The sequence below is a fragment of the Chenopodium album genome, chromosome 26 (genome assembly GCF_948465745.1).
Source record: "Chenopodium album chromosome 26, dcCheAlbu1.1, whole genome shotgun sequence".
Lineage (NCBI taxonomy): Eukaryota > Viridiplantae > Streptophyta > Magnoliopsida > Caryophyllales > Amaranthaceae > Chenopodium > Chenopodium album.
Window position 1 is genome coordinate 12,061,329 of NC_137859.1, and position 21,493 is coordinate 12,082,821.

At 34.8% G+C, this 21,493-nt stretch overlaps 4 protein-coding genes across 4 annotated transcripts; all 4 read left to right on the top strand.

Moving 5' to 3' along the window:
* The first annotated feature begins 202 nt into the window (after positions 1-202).
* Positions 203-934, top strand: LOC145616815 (uncharacterized). The gene is made up of 2 exons (XM_081671538.1): positions 203-538; positions 620-934. Exons 1-2 carry the CDS (start codon positions 203-205, stop codon positions 932-934), a joined length of 651 nt encoding a protein of 216 aa, XP_081527664.1.
* Positions 935-7,847: 6,913 nt separating this feature from the next.
* Positions 7,848-9,713, top strand: LOC145616816 (uncharacterized). The gene is made up of 4 exons (XM_081671539.1): positions 7,848-8,315; positions 8,370-8,426; positions 8,515-9,205; positions 9,298-9,713. The coding sequence occupies exons 1-4, from the start codon at positions 7,848-7,850 to the stop codon at positions 9,711-9,713; spliced, it is 1,632 nt and encodes a 543-aa protein (XP_081527665.1).
* A 1,934-nt stretch (positions 9,714-11,647) lies between these two features.
* Positions 11,648-12,139, top strand: LOC145616817 (pathogenesis-related leaf protein 6-like). The gene has a single exon (XM_081671540.1). The coding sequence runs from the start codon at positions 11,648-11,650 to the stop codon at positions 12,137-12,139; it is 492 nt and encodes a 163-aa protein (XP_081527666.1).
* Positions 12,140-18,148: 6,009 nt separating this feature from the next.
* Positions 18,149-18,643, top strand: LOC145616818 (pathogenesis-related protein 1A1-like). Its single transcript, XM_081671541.1, has one exon. It carries the CDS (start codon positions 18,149-18,151, stop codon positions 18,641-18,643), a length of 495 nt encoding a protein of 164 aa, XP_081527667.1.
* Positions 18,644-21,493: the final 2,850 nt, after the last annotated feature.

Consider the following 21,493-nt stretch of genomic DNA (forward strand, 5'->3'; position numbering starts at 1 on the left):
AAGGCTAAAATGGGTGCTGCAGCATATAGATCCTGTTCCAACATAGGGAGGCCCATCATTTATGGATTTGCAACATCACATCCATATTAATGAGAAGTGAATCTATCTAAACCTAGAGACAAGGACCTTTTATCTAACACCAAATGAAGAGGTACCATACAGAGCACATCAATAAAAAAGGTTCAAGTTAAAGGCAATGTTTATGGGGATGATAGGGAAGCCACTATATGCACATGATGGGACTCTACTGCACTCAGGGAAGTATGGGCTTTTCCCTTTTGTGAAGCAAGAAATGGCAAAGAAAAAAAGCAAGAACAGAGAGGCAGGGACTATGGAAACCAAAGCAATTCAAAGTGTCAACAGAGGTGCTATTAGAGAGATGATTTTAAACAAAATCATTCCTACTATTCATGCTGAATGGCCACAACAACTAAGCAAGAACATTGTAATACAGTGGGACAAAGCAAGGCCACATCAAGTGCCTAATGATGAAGAATTTGTGGCAGCAACACAAGCTAATGGTTTCAACATTCAATTTGTTTTCCAGCCTGCCTAATCCCTTGATTTGAATGTGTTAGACCTTGGTTTATTTAAGGTCATATAGTCTATCCAATATCAGTCCTTCCCAAAAAACTTGGATGAACTTATTGAGAAGGTGGTAGAGGCATTTGAGGTTTTTGATCCAACCCTCAACAGATACACATGGATTACTCTCCAATTATGCATGATAAAAGTGCTTGAGAAGCAAGGAGGTAATAACTTTAACCCACCACACATGTCAAAGACAAGACAGGCAAGGGAAGGGACTTTGAAAGACATACTAAAGGTAAGCAGGGAACTCATTGCTGACACTGTGAACTACCTCAAAACCCTTTTTGTTCCTACTACAGGGCCTCAACCAGAGATACAAGATATGGAAGTAGATGCTGACTAAGAATGATGCAACTAGACAACTTTTTGAAGATGAAGATGCAAGAGACAATTTTTTGAAGATTGAAGACTGACAAAAGATGCTATTCAAGTTCATGGACTGCCACACACAACCATTAAAAGTAAAACTTGTTTTTTGTTTGTTTTTGTAATGGTTAGGTGTATTTTGTGAAGTAACTTAGGTAGTTTAGTTAGGCAGTCATGACATACAAGTGTATATGGGCTAGTACATTTGTAAAGTTCAAAACTTTTTGAGAAATGAAATGAAACCATTCAAAAGGCACCTCTAAAGTATGACAAAAATCCATCAGATGGGTGTGTATTTCTACATATACCCCAACCTAACAAGGCACCTCAACAACAACTTCATAATGAAATTGTTGGAGCATCCTTTATTAGGGGGTACAATTAGTTGAGTGCCTTCATCATTTGGATCAACAAAGGACAATGAGGCACATCACAAGAGGGGGACTCAATTACTCAAGCATACAAGCAACATCAGGGACTCAGTGCCTCATTCAAACAGTAATCTAATGGGACTCAATCTCAAATGAGTCAGTGCATAAGCCACACACACAGCAATGGGATCCAATTCACCAGAGGTTCAGTCACACAGTCATTATTACAATGGGACTCAAATTCAACTGTCTCAAACCACAAGCCACAGACACAACATTTGAGAATCAACTACACCAACACATAAACACCAAAAACATGAAACCACCAAAACCATGCTCATCATCCATACAGTACAACATCCCCATTCACTTAATCATCATAATCAATAGCAAATCAATGAACAACAACAATGAAACACAAACACACACCAACATACTCAGACTACATTAGGGACTCAGATCAAACAAGCAACAGAGATTATAGCAACAGATCAAACATCAGGAACTCATAGCAAACAGGCAACAACATCACCAAATTAAACAGAAATTAAAGCAATTAGGGTTTAGTCATAGTTACGCTGCTGTTCAAAGATCTGGGGGGAAGTCATTAGGGTATTTATCCCTAAGATACGCTAAGTACCCTGGATCCCAGTCGCTGTAGTCTTCCTTGAAGACAGATTTGGAGCGTTTATGTCTCCTAGGAGAGGTAGCGTCGCCTTCTTCCTTTCCAAGACTCTCCTCCTTCTCCAGGTCACCTTCTTTTGGGGACTCCTTCTCCCCGACTGGCTGTTGAACAGCAACACCAGCAGATTCAAGCAGATCTGGAACATCTACCACCTCAGCAACCACCTTTGTGGGTGGATCTACAACCACAGCATCATCCTCGTCTTCGCTGGAGTGGTAAACCAGCTTTGCCCCAATTTTTCCACTCTTGTACCTCGCAAACATCGCAGAGCACCTTCGCACAGGCTTCATTACTCCATCTCCACGTCTAGCAACGTAAAGAGTGCTCACATCGTCCTTCTCATCTGATTTAAGGGACTTCAGCTCTCTTTTTTTGGAACTCATTTTCTAGAAATTGCAGAGGAAATTTTCTTAAGGTTTTACAGTGAAAAGGGAAGAGAGAGAACATAGAAGGTAGAGGAGAGAGAAAGTTTGCTGGATGAATATATCTAGGGTTTATGAGCTCGTTCTGGAGAATTCTCTAGAAGAAGAGAAGACTGGGCTACATCTTCGAGGAGAATTGAATGAAGAACATTCAATTGAGTGGTTGGAAGATGAAAGGTGGTTGATGATTTAAGAAGAGGAGGGGTTAATTTTGGTGGGAATTGTTAGTGTAGATAGAAATCAGTAAATTAGATTAACAAATTAAGCAATGTGTTTAACACACACTTAAACAATCTAAAAAAAAAGGTAAGGGTAAATCTGTCTTTTTGCCCACAAAAACTTAGGGCCTGTTCTCATTGACTGAACTCAATTGAACTGAACTGAACTCAGCTGAACTGAACTGAACTGAACTGAAGTGAACTGAACTTAGCTGAACTGAACTGAAATGAATATTTTATAAGAGAAGGAAATTAAGAGCTGAACTGAACTGAACTGAATTGAGCTGAACTGAACTGAACTCAGCTGAACTGAACTGAACTGAATTTCAACGTAAGAGAACAGGCCCTTACTATATAAGGAATTTTTTTTTTGTTGCGAGTAATGTGTAACACCCATAAATGATAATTGTTGCGAGTAAATCATAACGGAGGGAGTATATTCTCTAGATAGAACATTAATGGTAGAACATTAACTTTAATGGTGTTATATGCTTTGCAATATTTAGCTACATATTGGTACTCAAAGAAATAGCTTTAGAAGTTTGCACTCCATAAAAATACTTTTATGGACTATTTAATCAGATGAAATCATCGCAACGCCCTCTTATATGTTATGACTAAAACTCCGAGCTATGATGACTGAGCCCAAAATTACCCAACCTCGCAAGTAACACAACTCAAATTCGACCCATATATATGACCCAATTGAATGATATGCCTACCTACACAATAAGATTGTAGGGTTCTAAACTTCTAACCTTATAATTGCTTGATTGATTAAATAGAGTATTTAAGATTGAGCAGGATTCTAACTATGCCATTAACTTTAGAATTAAATAAAAGGCTTTAATTGATGACATTGACGTAGAGAGTTCTAACATGCGCATATAATGGGACTATTGGAGCAACAGTTGATCATTAAGACATTAATAATGTTGCATATCTATATTTCAGTCTTCTAAGACTTATCCAACTTTATACCCCGTGATTCTCGGTTAACTGTTACCGTTACTATTTTATACCACCTTTACGTTAATTAGGATTAATTTGGCGGGTTTATCCATAATTGGGTTTTTAATTACCCTACTTTAGCAATTATAGTCCACTAATATCCGCGATTAGTGCAATTAGAGTTGCTAATTGGCGCGGCAAACATTCGACTACAGTACTAGTTAAGTAGTTATTGTGTAGGTCTAAAGTATCTTCATGTCTTGAATTTTTTTTCATTTTTTCCACATATGATGGAGCCTACGCTTTGTCTTTTGGAGCAGCTTGGAGGACCTTTTTAATTTTTTTTTTAAAATTATAATTTTTACATATTTGTATGATGCTTTGATAAATGATAATTAAATGACGAAAATTATGTTTAAAATTATTGATCTCATACAGAATAACTGAAAAAGGAATGGTTTGATAAATGCTACATGTAAGTAGTGGCGGGACAAAAATTTTAACAACGGTAGAGGATCACTGACGGCGTACCAAACACCACAAACCAAAATATAAATATAATAATCCATTCCATTCCGCATTTCCACCTGCAACTTTTCTTCATTTTGAAATAAATGAGATTTAATTTATTTCATTCATTAATAATTTTTTGTTGAGGAATTTGGTTTATAGAATTATACAACCACAACAACATTATTTTAGAATTCTTGCAATAATCACAAATTCACAAACTCACAACTCAAAGACTAAGTTCACATTTCATAGGAACCCATTTCACATATTTGCTTGGAAAAGCTAATTTTATATTCTAGCTCTAATGATCGAGCTAAATAATTGAGGACCACTACTACAAATTTGGTCAAAGAGACCATCTTAAAATAAAAGCTAATTTTATATTTTAGCTCTAATGATCGAGCTAAATAGTAAGAGATGGCTTATGAAAAGAGCAAACAAGTAGTTAAAAGTATACATTTGACATATTACACTACGGAGTAATTGACCTTGACCTATTTTTGTATATACTGTGAAATTTTGAAATGAAAAATGATGGGTTAAGTTGTTGGATGGATATAATGCTAAAAAATTTGGGTCAGTACACGATTTATATGAGAAAAATGAGTTTGTGGCTAGGGTATAAGTTGAGACTCCACATGCTAGTTGTGTAGCAGCAGTCTGGGTTAAACAAGCTAGCCTATTGGGCTCTTAGATAAACATGGGCTTTCTCCAATGGGCTTGTTTGTCTGGCGTTTCGCCCATGTTCACATCCATTTTTTTTTTGGGGAATGCATGTTCATTTCCAAATTTTGAGCATAATAATTACGGAGTAATAAAAAGCACAACTATACTTACAGTTACAAAATAATGTGGATTTTGTGAACATAGCTTCAATCAAGTTCATAAAATCTCTATTACACCGTATACGAGTCGACTCTTAAATAGTTTAATCAAAATCGTTCAATCTCAAATGCTATTCGACTTAACAATTTAACATACAAAAACGTAGACGGCTAGTGAATACTAATCACAAAAAAAAGGAAACAAAAAAATGAAAGTATAAATTCTAGAAATAAAATTGATTACTTTACTATAAAATTTTTAAATTTAAGTAGTTGAGAGAGAGAGAGTGAAAAAATTATATAGATGATTGAACATACAATACCAAAGTAATATGGTTAAATTTTGATGATTAGAGCAAAAACTTTCTCTAAATCTCTGGGTGCACGCAATGTATGTAAGATATCAATGAACAACAATTTCATGTTGCATTAATCGTGGCCGTAAACAATTGATAATAGAACATTTTCAAAAGCATACCTAAACCTCCAAAAGTTTATAATGATCTAATTAGAGATCGATAAAAATGATAAAAAAATTTCCACAATTTATGCATGCATTTACATTTAGCTTACGCAACCTAATTTTAGAACGTGATACTTGTAATAATATACTGGATTATTGGTCATGCAAATTAAAGGAAAAATACAGTTTAATAATCCCAACTATTGCCCATTTACCTACAATAGTCCCAACTATTGTTTATTCTGTAATAATCCCAACTATTCATCCTATTTTCCTCCAGCAGTCCCATTTGACTGGAAACCGGTTTTCCAAGTTAACCTTTTCCCAAATAATTTATTTTACCTTTATTTTTCCTTTTGGCTTGCTGAGTTGGACAAAAAGCTTAGTTGACCTTCCTCATTTTCTCGTCAATTCATTTCCCACCCAAAGTAGGCGCCATGTCATCACCCTCAACCACCTTCTGCCAAAAAATTAAGTCCCGCCATTAACACTCTCTCCTTCGAATTAACTTCTCCACCCATAATTCAGTTTCCCAAATTGGAAAAAAACTTTCGAATTTGAGTTTCCATTTAGAGGAATTACTGTGCGACGGTGGTGGGGTAGCTTTCGCGACACCATTGAAGAAGTGAAGTGAAGCTTTGCTCAGGTAAACCCTAGTTTTTTTAAATTTCGCAAAGATTGTTCATTTATTTGTCTAAATGATTCGATTTACAGAGATTATTGACAATTATAATTAGTTTTTGGGTGTGTTAGATTTGCATGTGGGTAGATTTTCTGGGTTTTGTTGATTTGTGAATTATAATCAATTTTAATTGTTGTTTGTTGTGGTTTACTGTATTATTTGTGGGTGTGTTAGTAATTGTGAATTATTGTTGTAGTTGTTAGGTTGAAATGTGTGAGTATATTGCTCTGAAGTTTTGGCATAATGGGTACTTCAAGCATGTTAATAATGGTGAATTGGTTTATGAGGGGGGGGGGGAGAGGTAAATCTAAGCAAATTGACCCAGATTTGTTAAGTTTCTTTGACATAATGGAGTTAGCTAAGGAGTGTTGCAGTGAGGGGAAAGCTGTTGTTGGTCTGTATTACTTGGTGCCTGGGCTAAGTATGACTAATGGACTTAGGAAAGTCCATGATGATGCTGATGTAATGGAGCTAGCTCAGCTGGGTGTGAAGTATAGGTGTGTGGAGTTGTATGTAAAGCATAGAGATGAGTCACCAGTGCTTGAGCCAATGGAGGAACCAAAAGTTGTAAGACACTTCCAACCACTGACACAAGCTTCCCAATCTTCTCCAAAACCATCCAAACTTAAAAAAAAGAAAATGACACCTAAAAGGGGCCCACCAACTGTGTTGACTCAGGTTAGGACAAGTCCAAGGACCAAAAAAGCACTTGCCCCACCATTAATTCAAAAAGGGCTGCCCAAAAAAGCATCTTCCAACTCCCTCAAAGAGACAATAGATGCCCCAACTTCCCCCAACCTTACCCATAATGCTTTTAATACTTTAGATCTAGGTTTTCTGAAACACACTTCCCCTCCAAAAACAACATCACCCAGAAATACAACCAGTCCACCACACACCTCTCAACCTGTTGCTGATGATGAGTATGATTGGCTTGATGACAGGCCAGATAGTCCACTTAGATTAGATCAGTTGTGTGAAGGTTACTATAGTGGTGGAAGTGATGATACAAACCCAAATTATGATCCTCTGACAGATAAAGGCAAAGGTGTGTTAGCAGAGTGTAGTGACAAAGGGAAGGGAGCTGCAGAACCCTTTTTTGATGGAGTATGCACTGAGGATGAGCAGGATGATGAATTTGAGTTGGAGTTGGAAAATGAAAATTTCCTCACTGGTTTGGATGGCTTAGATGCAGAATTAGAGGATAAGTACAATGAGGCCATTTTAGATGAAGGGGATAATTATGATTCTGAAATAAGTGATGAGGAATACAGCCAAGCTAGAGAGAGAGTTTAGAGCTGCACCACACAACTAGTACAGGCTGCAGCACAGTTGGCTAAAGAAGCAATTGAGGGAAAGAGTACTGTGGTGCAGGAAGAGGCAGATAATGAGTCTGACCATGAGAGTGAGTATGAAGATACTGAGGAGGAAGAGAACTCCCCACCACCATCTGATGCTGAAGGGAATGAGGGTAGCAGGACAAAGAGATCTGCTTTGCTAGTTAGCCCTGACTTTTCACAGTTCAGTTGGAGAGTTGGTTTGAGGTTTGCAAAAAGAGATGACTTTAGGGAAGCAATTTCTAAGTATGCTGTATTTCAAGGGAAAAACTTAGTAATTAGCAATAGCAATAAGAACAGGGGACAAAGGATTGAAGCAAGGTGTATTAAGGGGTGTCCATTTAGAGTTTATGGTTCCTGACATACTGGAAAGACAGCAATTTTGATAAAGAGAGTGTGTAATAACCACACCTGTCAGAAAAACATGAAGAAAAACAGACAATTGAAGGCCAAATGGATTACACAGCAGTTTCTAGAGGTGTTTAAAACAAGACCTCACTGGCCAGCCAAGGAAATAGTGGAATGTATAAAGAGGGCATACAAGATGATAGTGAATAGGGTGTTTGCATACAAAGTCAAGTATGCAGCACACAAGCTTCTACATGGGTATATGCATGACCATTACCAAAAGGTGGGGGGGGGGTATTTAGCTGCTGTTCAGAAGAGCAGTCCTGGTAGCCACATGCAGTTAATCACAGTGCAGACAAAGTTGCCTACACCAGTATTCCAAAGGCTCTTTATGTGTTTTGAGGGTCTTGCAAAAGGTTGGAAAGAAGGGTGTAGGAAAGTTCTAGCAGTTGATGCTTGTTTTTTGAAGACTTTTCTAGGTGGTCAGCTCCTGTGTGCAGTTGGCAGGGATGCAAATGACCAGATGTACCCAGTGGCCTGGGCTGTTACAGAAGGAGAAAACAATTTGAGCTGGGAGTGGTTTTTTAAACATATTTAGAGTTTTCTTGAGTTGGGTGAAGGATATGAAGTTGCTATCATCTCAGATGAACACCAAGTAAGTCCAAAACCTTGGTAGTGAAGTGTGCAGTTAAAAGTCATATACAACCTTGCATTCTTACTTTTTGGTTTGTCTTTTTTGTCAGGAAATACTCAATGCTGTGTCAAATGTCTTGCCCAAAGCTGAGCATAGACATTGTGCCAGACATATTTATGCTCACTGGAACAAGACATATAGAGGTGATGAATTCAAGCTGCAATTTTGGAAAATTGCAAAGTCTTACAGCATGGCAGATTATGATCAAGCACTGATTGAACTTGCTGAAATAAGCACTGATGCAGCTGAGGCATTCACCAAATATAACCCTCCTAGCTTCTGTAGAGCTTTCATGAAGACTTCAATGAAGACAGATGCCATAACCAGCAACATTGCAGAAACCTTCAATGGTTACATAATACAAGCAAGAACAAAACATCTTCTGTATATGCTTGAAGATATAAGAACTGGGCTAATGCAAAGGCTTGTGAAGAAAAGGCAAGAAATGACTAAGTGCACAACTGCCCTATGCCCTAGAATTCAGAATAAGTTGAATAAGGAGAAAAACAAGGCTGCATATTGTAATGTGTATCCCTCTTCTGATACTTTATTCAATGTCTCTCATAACATGGACCAGCTTGTGGTTAATTTGGAAGACAGAAGATGTAGTTGCATGAAATGGGATATGCTTGGCATTCCCTGCTGTCATGCTTGTGCCTGCATCTTTTTCCTAAACCAAGAAGTAGAGGCCTATGTGGATCCATGTTATACTAGAGAGAACTATTTGAAGGCATATGCAGGTACAATTTCAACTTACTTTCATTCATCAATTGTTCATAAACATGCCACTTGTTGTTTTTGTAATTTGTAGCTTGTGTGTCTTGTTTGATAGGTTCTATTCCTCCTATAGAAGGAGAAAGATATTGGCCAAAAGTCTCTAGCCCCCTTGCACCACCTCCCATTAAGATAGGATTAGGGAGGCCAAGAAAAAACAGAATTAAGGACCCATTTGAGAACCCCAAAAAACTTGGTTCTTTATCCAAAACTGGAATTCAAATGTCCTGTTCAGTTTGCAAGTCAACTACACACAACAAGAGAAAATGCCCTAACAAGCCATCTGTTGAGGAACCCAGTGAACCACCAACAAAGAAGCCTAGGGGTAAACCTAGGAAAGATGGGGAAACTCCTCAGGCCCAAGTCTCTACTGCAGTGCATGCACCACCACACCATGACATTAGTGCCCAGCCCACACAGCTTGGAAGAGGTGGAAGGCTTATTTTGGGAGGAAGAGGAGCAAGAGGTGGATAAAAACCTCAAACAGGAAGATCCCTACCACCATCTTCAGCTTCAGGTGCAGGGATGTCTCAATCTTGTGCAGGACCATCAGATGCAGGACAGGTGGGGACTTAGGCATCTGGCACTGGCAGAGCTCAGGGAAGGGGTCAGGGAAGGGGTGCAGGAAGAGGTAGAAGAGGTGGAAGAGGGCAAACAACTAGAGGAAGAAGAGCACCTAGGGGTGTTGGAGTTCTTTTTGGTGATGATGGATCTGTCCTTACCAATGTAAGTTAACATCACTATAACTATATAATAGTTTTATGAGAGTGTTCAGTATAATTTATAATTAATGCAATCTTGTTTCAGGTACGAGGAAAATCTTCAAGGGAGCTTGCAGGAACAGCAACAACTATGAGGAGCAGGAAGGCTATGAGTCAGCAAGCAACAAATTACTTAGGTGGACTGAGCTCAAGCCAACAATCAAACCAGCCTCACCAAACTCAGTATAGGATGTGTTTGTATCAAACAAAACAATTAAGCCTCACTTATTTTGTGTTAAAAATTAGCTACCAATATTTTGGGGTAGTAGGAGTAGCTTGTATTTTTGGCTACTTATTTTGGATTTTGGGAACTTATTATGAAATAACAGCTTAAGTAATGTATGAAGTATTAAATGACTTCTGTTTTGAATCCAAATTTTATTTCATATTGCATAAATAGTCACAGGTTACAAGCATCAAAGTTCAGTGCCTAAAACAACAATAATTTGCTTAATTCAAAGTCCAAAGACTTGGCTACTTAGGTATTTCTCACTAAACATTAATTTACTCTAGAAAATACTACTTGAACATCAACACCACAATGCCAAAGAACAACCATGAACAAAACAGAGCCATTGTCAAATTATATTCAGTCCTTGAACACCTCATCAGCTCAATCCTAAGTTGGCTTACTTCAGCTTTCATCTCTAACAACTCATCCTCAAAATTTCCCTTCTTTCCTTGCAACCTCTTCACTTTGTCTTCCAACATAGACTTCTGCATCTCCAACTCAGCTATAGTTGTTTCCTTTTTAAAGATCTGAAACCGCAAGTCATCTCCATTGCTACAATCAACCCACTTCATGAAATTGCACTCTGTATCCTGTACAAATTCACAAAACCCTAATTTCAATCAAATTGCAACTACTCACTTCAACATTACAACAAATAATTGAAAATAATTTACCCACAACAACAACAACAACAACAATTTACTCAATAAATTGCCAATTAACTTACAGGCCATTTAGGACAACCAAAGAATTTGCAACCAATATTAGGGCCCTTCTTCACCGTACGCACAACCGCCTCCAACCCACAACTGCATCTAGTCGTGGCATACAACCCTTCCCTAGAGCTTGAAGATGATGCTGGGGACCCACCTAACTTATTCCTTCTTGTTTCCATTGATAATTAAAAAGAAGATCCAAACAAAAAAAAATATAAAATAAAAGCAAACAGGGGAGAAGAGGAGAGGAGAAAACAGAGAAGAAGAAATAACGGGCAAAAAAAACAAAGTAAGGCTGACTCACCTTTTTAACATCAACAAATTTAAAAAAAAAAAAAGGAAAAACAAATGCCACGTAGGCTTTTAACCTGTAGTAGCAGGTCAGTGACCTGCTAGGACTGCTGGAGGAAAATAAGATGAATAGTTGGGATTATTACAGAATAAACATTAGTTGGGACTATTGTAGGTAAATGGGCAATAGTTGGAATTATTAATCTGTATTTTTCCCAAATTAAAACCTTGGGAAAATATAATCCTCATCAATTGAATTGTGACTAAGAATCAACCACAAATAATGCATGCATTTACATTAGTTTAGCCGAGCAAAATGGATGAATATAAATTTAGTCTATATATGTTGCAACACATACTATATCATTCCTTTAGCAATCAATTCAATCAAATCACAACAAAAAAAATATGGGGTTACTCCAACTTTCAATTTCATTACTATATACGGCGACATTTTTATTCAAAAGTAATTTATGCATTGACAAAAGTGATAAACAATACATCCTTGATGGGCATAACAATGCTCGCGCCCAAGTAGGGGTAGCTCCAATTTCATGGGACGATAAGATTGAAGCCTATGTTCAAGACTATGTTGACAAGGTGAAATCTGATTGCATTGTCAAAGATGGTGTAAAGAGTCCATATGGGATGAACATTGCGTCGGGTTATGAGGCTAGCATGGGTTGGGCGGTCATAGGTGATTGGGTTAGTAAAAAGAACAACTATAACTACGCTACAAATTCATGTGTCAAAGGTAAAGAATGCGCTCATTATACTCAATTGGTTTGGCGTAACTCGGTTCGTGTTGGTTGTGGTAATGTTTCTTGTGGTGCTGGATGGCCTTACTATGCTTGTGCTTATGATCCTCCGGGAAATATTGAAGGCCAACGCCCTTATTAGTTGAATTCCTACACATTTTTATATGCAATTACTCTCTTCCTTTGTTAAATCAATTCAAATAGGTTGAGTTTTTGATTGATTGAAGAAAAAATGTTTTGATCATGTTCGTTGTAACAAAACTTATAATCCTGTTAGTTTATTTTGGTTGTACTTAATACGGAGTATAATGTCAACTAAGTTGGGAATCATATAATAATTATTTGTTGCTTTGATTTATAGTTCTTTTTCCCATGCATGCTATTTGGGAGGACATTGTCTTACCTCATACCATTGCCATGTTTGATTTCAATAATAATGGAAGAGAACTGGTTATGCTTGAGAGGATTTTCTTAATTTTATTCCGCCTACTTGAGGTGGGTCAATGCCGGAAAATTAGATCAACGGAGAAAATCCAACTAGAGGTAGTATTTTACAACATTTTACCTTTTATTAAGTAGTTTCTTACAATATTTTTTTAATAGGTAAATTCTCACAAAATCTAGATTTTATTAGGTAGTTTATTAGAAAATATTGGTCAAGTCTTATTTAACGTATCATGGATTATTTCATGTCTAATTAATATAGAAGATTACATGTGATAGAGTTTCCGAACAAGCACATCAAATATCAATCTATCAAATTGATAAGCTCTAATTTTTGGACTATATAAAAGTTTTATCCTATAAACATTGCATCAAATAAGCGTTGGAAATATAATACAAGAAATTTGGGAAAATATAAAGAAATATTATATAAAGTGGAAAAATATTTTGGAACAATTAGGGCCTGTTCACTTCAGCTTAATTTCAGTTCAGTTCAGCTCCAATCAGTTCAGTGCAGTTCAGTTCAGCTCCTAATTTCCTTCTCTCATAAAATATTCATTTCAGCTCAGTTCAGTTCAGTTCAGCTCAACTTAGTTCAATAAATGTGAACATACCCTTAATTGAGTGAGTCACGAATAACCTTCAGTTCTCCTCAAGATGATTCACGCCTTTAAATACAAATCGCAGAGAATTAACAATGCGTTGTCCTCCGTATAAATCCCCAACCTATACAATTTGCGTATTAAAGAGTAGAAGCTTATAAAACAACGAAAATACATGACTTTTGTATATTATGTCTTCAGTATGTGAAGGAATGTTTTATAAAAATGTTTGTTAGAAAAACTAATGCTTAATACATTTTACACACCACCAAGGAAGATAGCTGTTACAATAATAAATCAGCAAAACACTATTTTTAACTTCAAGCAATCAATAACCCCTCATCTTTAAAATCTTTTCACGGCAACCGTTTCAAGTCAAGGTCAACATTTATTACTATTTGTTACTCCCTCCGTCCCAAAAAGAACGACCCATTTGGGTTGATTACGTGGGTATTAAGGAAGTTAAGTAAAGAAGTAAAAGTATATGGAAAGATAAATTTACGTGGGGTTTGTAAAAAAATAGAGAGAGAAAGTAATAAAATAACATGAAAAATCAAACTTTTATATGGGGAAGCTAATTTTGCACAAATATTGTAGCAAATTGGTGGGTGTTTTAATGCAAATGGATGGGTGTTTTATAGCAAATGGGTCATTCTTTTTGGGACAAAGTTTTGGCTAAATGGGTCGTTCTTTATGGGATGGAGGGAGTAGTAGTTAATGCATGCATAATATTCCAATCATAAATTAATAGAATTGTATTTCACTAGCTATTATTGTAATTTCAAGTCAAATGGCTATTTACATTAAACTGAGTAAATATAGTTGCTATAAAATTTGGACTTTATATAAATTTTAGATGCAAGTAAATATACTATTATTAAAACCAAATTAATAAGTAGAGAAAAACATATAAATATTTTAGTAACCGAAATTTAAATGTGAACAAGTGAATGTAATAATAATATTAAAATCTAATTTTTTTTGATTAAAAAATTTAACATACTCTTCAACCTATATAGTATATACTACGTATGTATTTAATTGGCATTTGAATTGATTTCAATCAAATCCCAACCAACAAAAAAATAAAATAAAAAATGAGGTCACTCCTATTTTCAATTGCCTTACTCTTTACCATAACATTCTTATTCAAATGTCATTCATGCCAAAACCAAGATGATGACAATAAAACCTTCCTAAATGGCCACAACGCTGCACGCCGTGAAGTCGGGGTAGATCCATATACATGGGACAAAAAGCTTGAAGCATTTGCTCAAGACTATGCTAACAAGGCGAAATCTGATTGTAACACGGACAAAGGTTCAAAGGGTCCGTATGGGTTGAACCTCGCGTCGGGGTACGAAGCCTTGAGGCTTGAGTAGTTGGCAAGCGATGGATGGATGGGCTAATCAAAAGTCCGATTATAACTACACATCAAATTCTTGTGCTAAAGGTAAAGATTGTACGGCTTATACACAAGTTGTTTGGCGTAAATCGGTTCGACTCGGATGTGGTAGTGTTGCTTGTGGCGCTGGATGGCCTTTATATGTATGTGTAAATGTGTTTATGATCCTGCAGGAAACATCCCTGGCCAAAAACCTTATTAATTAATAATAAACCTTATTATTATTTGTTAATCAAATAAAATACTTTTGAGTTATGTAATTTGATTGATACAAAGATGCTGAGAAATGGAATAATAAATAAAACGAACTTATTAATTTTTACTTTCAAAAGTATATGATTTTTCATGAGTTCGGAGTTGTCAATTTGTCATGTTCATATGATGTTTAAAATTTAGGAAAAATTGATTCTAATAATCCCACCTTTAGTTGATTCGCTGTTAATAATCCCATCTTTTGATTATTATCTAATAATCCTATCTTTATAGGCGATTTTCTTCTATTGGTCCCTTGTGACTGGTTACCTGTATAATGGGTAATTTTTTTTTTTTTAAATTTAACTGACATGTGTTATTATGTGATAGGACAAAAAAAAATAAAATAAAAAAATAAAAAATAATACCAGCCATCCCAATCTCACACCACCTCATCCCTTCCGGCAGCCGTACTTTCCCACCCCTCCTCCTCCGGCGGCCCCCTTCCCCACCCCCACCCCCACCATCGAAATCTTCCCCTCTCCAGGATCCACCCAACGACAACGCCCCCCTTCTCCAGAACCCATGGAGTCGTTATCCTTGTCATCGTCTTCACAACTAGGCGACAATGGTGAAGAAGTTGCAGGTCTCATTCCTCTTACTTCAATCTACCAGCAACCTTCGTTTCTGAGCTCCTCTCTTTCACCCTTGATGGTCTTCACAAGGTCAATTTCATTCCCTGAATTTCTCCATTTCTGACTTTTGGAGGTCCAATTTTTGCGACATTTTGAGTTTCTGGCAGGAACTATAGCTTCTTCGAGTTGATGCGAAGCGGAATTGGTGACAAATGAAGGAATTCGCAATGGCGAATTATCGTTCTTTTATATCTAATGCTGATGCTTTGGTTCAATAAAATTAATTTCAGTTCAATAAAAATAATTTCAATTCAGTAAAAATAAGTTCAGTTTAGTAAATTTCAGTTTTTTTAAAGAAGAATTATAATTGAGAATTAGTAAAAGTAATTTCAGTTCAGCAAAAATAATTTCAGTCCAATAAAATTAATTTAAGTTCAGTAAAAATAATTTAAATTCAGCAAGTATAATTTTGTTTCAGTAAAAATAATTTCAGTTCAACAAAAATAAGGTGAAGTAAACGGGTCTAAGTATTTCATACAAAAGATGGAGAAAGTACAAGATAGAGGAGAATTAATTTTGGAGATCTTTACCATACTCAATACTGAGAAAGAATAACAACGAGAAAGGCAAGATATTAAATTAGTTCGCCAAGAATGAATAACAATGTCAATGACACCATTTAAAGTTAGGTTCATCCTCGATTCTCATGCATGTAGGTTAATTCTATATACATTTATTATGTTCATTATCTTATACGGAGTATTTTTTATCACCTCACCACCTTTTTATTCTTTACATTAATTGTTGATGTGGTCATATTAAGAACTTTGAATTATCTGAATTTATCTTAACTTAATTGAACTTATTACTTAAAATTTATTGTAATTATAATTTGAACTTGAGTAACATTTATCAGAACTTATTTTTTTCAAATTGAACTTATGTGGATTTATTTTTCCTGAATTGAAATAATCTGAACTTAATAAACTCATCTAAACTTATTAGACCTGAAATAAGTGAAAATAAGGTGAATAGATTATGCCCTTTACTTGATGAGGGACAGCTCATGTGGTTAGAGCTTTCCTCCCGATTTCAAGATATCTTGGGATTGTTCTTCATCTGCTGTTCTTGTAACTCTCTAAATACCAAAAAACTTGTTGGACTTTTATACTACCTCAATTTTAATTTATTTGCAATGATTAGACATTTTCTACTCATACTTTATGTTAAATCGTTGCAAATAATATAAAATGATATAATATGTGATATCTGTCCCTTGTAGTATATGAACTCTTGACACTATAATGGTTAGATTTAGGCAAGTCATTTGGTTATATATAGTTCTATCTTTCAAAATATTCACCTATAATTTCTAGAGGACGTAACTTATATGTGGATTTGTAGATTTGAATTTTGGCCTCATGTCAAAAGGGATGATCAAAATGTCACATGGCATAACACCTTACTTGATTAGTTAGTTCCATACTTCCATGTAGTCATACTTGTAATGCTTTGGTTTAAAAAAGTAAAGCTTCGTCTCTACTAGTTGCCTTGTGCGAATACACACTTGTTTAAGATAACAGGCAAGCTCCAAAGATTAGGCTTGCTACAGGGAGCTAGGCTTAGAAATCGAATTAAGCAATTGATTACCAATCTAATCAAACTTAAATAACACCTATAACAATTAATCAAGCTCAACTGGCTCCAATAATAATAATGATCATATACTGAGTACTTTGTTTTTATCAAAAAGCTTCATTCAATAAATGAAACGTTTTGACTTTTTGCATCATTCATCTAATTCACTTAGGGCCTGTTCACATTTACTTAATTTCAGTTCAGTTCAGTTTAGTTCAGTTCAGTTCAATTCAGCTCTAATCAGTTCATTTCAGTTCAGTTCAGCTCCAATCAGTTCAGTTCAGTTCAACTCTTAATTTCCCTCTCTTATAAAATATTAGTTTCAGCTCAATTCAGTTCAGTTCAGTTGAGCTCCAATCAGTTCAGTTCAGTTCAGCTCAATCAGTTCAGTTCAGTTCAGTTCAGTTCAGAATGTTTGTTGGAGACTAATAATAATGATCATATACCGAGTACTTGTTGGAGTCGTGAGTCGTCTCATTGAATAGTCTATTAATACTCAATAGTTTTAATATTATTAAAGATATTGTCATTCAAAGTATTGCATTGGCATATGTGCACAAGGAAAACGTTTCATTTATTTAAATGCGGAGGAAGTATAATAATATACAAAGTAATTGTGTATATTATGTTACTCCGTATTATGTAATTGTTTTTTTTTGCTACCGAAGACATGTATTAAGACGTAGTACAATGGGTATGCTCCTATTAATTACTATGCAATCTTGAGATCAAGAGTTTGAATCTTATATGAATCAATGTTTCTAGATTTTTTTAAATGTGTAATGACATCGCATTATAGCAACAAAAAAAAAAAAAAAAAAAAAAAAAAAAAAAAAAAAGACGGGATAATGGCACATGCCATATGAATTTGATTCAAAATACCTTTTAATATGTAGTATAAATTTCTACTTGTAATTGTATTATTTACAAAGTCAAAATTCAAAACAACTCAATAGTTTTAGTCAATCCTAACAAGAATACTACAGTGTATGAATACCAATGACAGATCACTATTAGTATAGAAAATATTGATTGAGATAAAATTTTATCATTAGTTATTTATTTCCTGATATAGAAGATCATGTGAGATAACATACCAAAAATATTACATCAAATTTTGGCCTATTAAATGATTTTATCCTATAAATGTTGTAAGTAACACATTCATTATTCATATGCTCCTCTTCTAGCAACTACATTAGCATTTGGTTTCAATCAAATCCCCCCTTAAAAAAATGAGGTCACTCCAATTTTCAATTGTCTTTCTTTTCACCATAACATTGTTATTCAAACATTGTTCATCCCAAATCAAACCTGATGACAATAAAACCTTCCTAGATGGCCATAATGCTGCTCGTCGCGAAGTCGGGGTTGATCCATATACATGGGACAAAAACCTTGAAGCCTATGCACAAGACTTTGCTAACAAGAGGAAATCAAGCGGCTGTTCAACAGACTTGAGTTCAAAGATTCCATATGGTATAAACCTTGGTATAGGTTATGGTTCCTTGAGTAGTTTTCAAACGATTGATAGATGGGTTAGTCAAAAGTCCGATTATAACTACACATCAAATTCTTGTGCCAAAGGTAAAGATTGTTCGGCTTATACACAAGTTGTTTGGCGTCAATCGGTTCGCCTCGGGTGTAGTAGTGTTACTTGTGGTTTATGGCCTTTCTTTGTATGTGCTTATGATCCTAAGGGAAACATCCCAGGAGAAAAACCTTATTAATTAATCATTTTATAGTTCTATATCATGTATTATCTTGCTTTGTTCAATCAATTAAAATGCTTTGTTCTTTAATTTGATTGATAACAAAGATGATAAGAGGTGTAATGATGCAATACATTAATAAAGTGAACTTATAAGTTTTTTTCTTAAATTTAATGACTTTTTACGAGTGATAGAGTATAAAACATATCACACATATGGTTGAGATGGTTCACTAACATGATATTAGAGCCAACGTGACATAGAGATCACGTGTTCGTAGCTCATCCACCTCCAACCATTAAGTAGAATATTAAGCGTTGGGTATGAGGAGGGCCCATGCTGCATCCACACTTCATTAAAGAACGGACCCGTGATAGAGTATCAATAACATAGTACTAAAATAGACACCAAGAATGACACATGTCATTTTGATTCTGTTTTTTCCCTCCAAAACTTTTTTTTCCTTTTTTTGGAAAATATATATCACTTACTATAAAATATGTATAATTACTCACACTAAATAATATAATTGTGTGATTTACTTCCTAAAAAATATATTTACAGATTTTCTTTTATTGTATAAAATATTATTATATATCTTTTACTTTGTACGTATAAATATCATACGGAATACATATTATTTCATTTTTTAAAAATATGATGAAAGGGAAAAACAAAATTATTTATTAAAATGAGGATGTAGAAATATTTTTTTTTGTAAAGAAAACTATGAATAATAATTTTATCAATAATTATTGACAAAATTTTATAATAATTAATCAATATCAGTAAATTAAATATATATGAATGACATATATATAAAATGAGATAATTTGGTCAAAATATATTAAATTACATAAAATACTTTAGAAAAAAACTTCAAGATAACAAGAGACATACAATTAGAGCTGTCAAAAACTAACCCGACCCGAGAACCCAACCTGAACCGGCAATGATCTGAACCCAACATGTAACCAAACAATGGGGCCGGGTGAAACCAGTGACCTGTAACCCAACCTGAACCTGACCTGATCTTAACCGAAAACCGATTTTATCCAATACTTTATGACTTGAACCCGAACTTGCACCCGACTTGATAGTAACCGTCAACCGATTTAATCCGACCCGACAACAATCCGAACCTAAACTAGTACCCGACCCAATTAATACCTGTACCCTAGTCATGGAAAAATTTTATATACCTTTCATTCAGCTTACATACTGGTATAATTTTGTAAACTCTCAATCCGATTTAATAAAATCTTTTGTTCAGCTTATATACAACTATTGTTCTCTATTACTCATTAACTCGTATTTAGGTTTAATAAAATCTTGATGATGCTTGATCAAATTATAGAAGGTGTTATTATATATTTTAACTTGATTTCATCGATATTCATTAGAATTGAATTTGAACCAAAACCCGACTAAACACTAACCCGAACCCAATTTACCATCTTATTAACCCATCCAAACCCGACTCAACACAACCCAAACCTGAAATTGAACCGGATCTGAATTTGACTCGCATTATTGAACCCGACCTATATTAGAAAAGATGAATGACTCGTTATAATTTGAACTGAAATTGACCCGACTAGAACTTGATTTGAAGCTAGATTGACCCAACATAACCTGATCCTGATTTAACTCGAAACCTGATTTGATCCGACCCAAACCCGACTTAAATACCCGAATTGACAGCTCTACATACAATGCAATTAATTGTGACTAGATACGTACATGACCAGTGAGTGATTAACACACAACCTTCAATCTAATGATCTATATATAATCATAATTATTATTCATGCCCATAGTGCTATATATACACTTTTAAAATGCTTAAATATATATATAGTTAATAAGAAGAAAAAACGATACCATATTATTTTTACAACACTCAATCTTTCATTATAATTCATGTTTCATTTCATTGTACACCTTTCGATAAGAAGAATATATATATATATATATATATATATATATATATATATATATATATATTATGGTTATACTTTGTCTACAATTTTTTTATAATATATTTTATCTTTATTTAATTATTAACAAATATACTGTAGAATATAGAATAATAGTGAAATTACCGTGCATGGTACGAGACCTAATCTAGTTAAACATAATCCTAGACCTCAACCATCAGCTTAAGCTTTTGGTTGATATGGTCCACTAACAATGAGTTTTTTTTTCATTTTTTTTTTATTTTGACACGGACTAACAATGAGTTTGTAGTTGTCACATTGGGGTCAATTTTAAAGAGTATCAATTATTTTCTTTCTTTTTGTTCATCTCGTTTACCATTTTGCACAATTTTTATTTTTCCATTGCTAAATTCTACAACTTTTAGATGGACTTAGTTCACATTAATTTATTGTGGACTACTAATATTATGATTATTATGTTTATATGTTGATATCTTATAATAAAATCCTTATATTAATAAAAATTGCACTATTTCCAAAAACAATGTTGTTTTTGTGTTGAAATAAAGTTTATTGTGTTATAATAAAGGTCATAAGAGATTAAACATTAAATGATGAGAGTTTTAACATTTTTTTTTTGGTGTTCCACCAAGTTCACCTTTTGGGCTAATTTGGATTTGATGATCAGTTTAGGTGGTTAGTTCCAATTCCCTCCCAATTGTTTTTGCGGGGGATCAAACATGCAATCTCCCTACCAAGTGTAGCTTAGCCCCAATCACTACTATACCAACAATCAATTGGCCAGTTGAGAGTTTTAATATATTGGTCAATAATTATAAGCCTGATTATTTATGGCTATTGGACATAACACTCTTTTTCTAGTGATATTTCTCAATTTCAAGCTCTTATGTTTGTGATTGTTGGGTAA

Bases quoted from the DNA above. Each gene is read 5' to 3' on its own strand.
- LOC145616815 (XM_081671538.1), top strand. From the start codon at position 203: ATGGGGATGATAGGGAAGCCACTATATGCACATGATGGGACTCTACTG. The intron at 539-619 runs GTTTTCCAGCCT...ATCCAATATCAG, and splicing joins ATGGTTTCAACATTCAATTT to TCCTTCCCAAAAAACTTGGA.
- LOC145616816 (XM_081671539.1), top strand. From the start codon at position 7,848: ATGAAGAAAAACAGACAATTGAAGGCCAAATGGATTACACAGCAGTTT. The intron at 8,316-8,369 runs GTTACAGAAGGA...AAACATATTTAG, and splicing joins TGTACCCAGTGGCCTGGGCT to AGTTTTCTTGAGTTGGGTGA. The intron at 9,206-9,297 runs GTACAATTTCAA...CTTGTTTGATAG, and splicing joins CTATTTGAAGGCATATGCAG to GTTCTATTCCTCCTATAGAA.
- LOC145616818 (XM_081671541.1), top strand. From the start codon at position 18,149: ATGAGGTCACTCCAATTTTCAATTGTCTTTCTTTTCACCATAACATTG.
- LOC145616817 (XM_081671540.1), top strand. From the start codon at position 11,648: ATGGGGTTACTCCAACTTTCAATTTCATTACTATATACGGCGACATTT.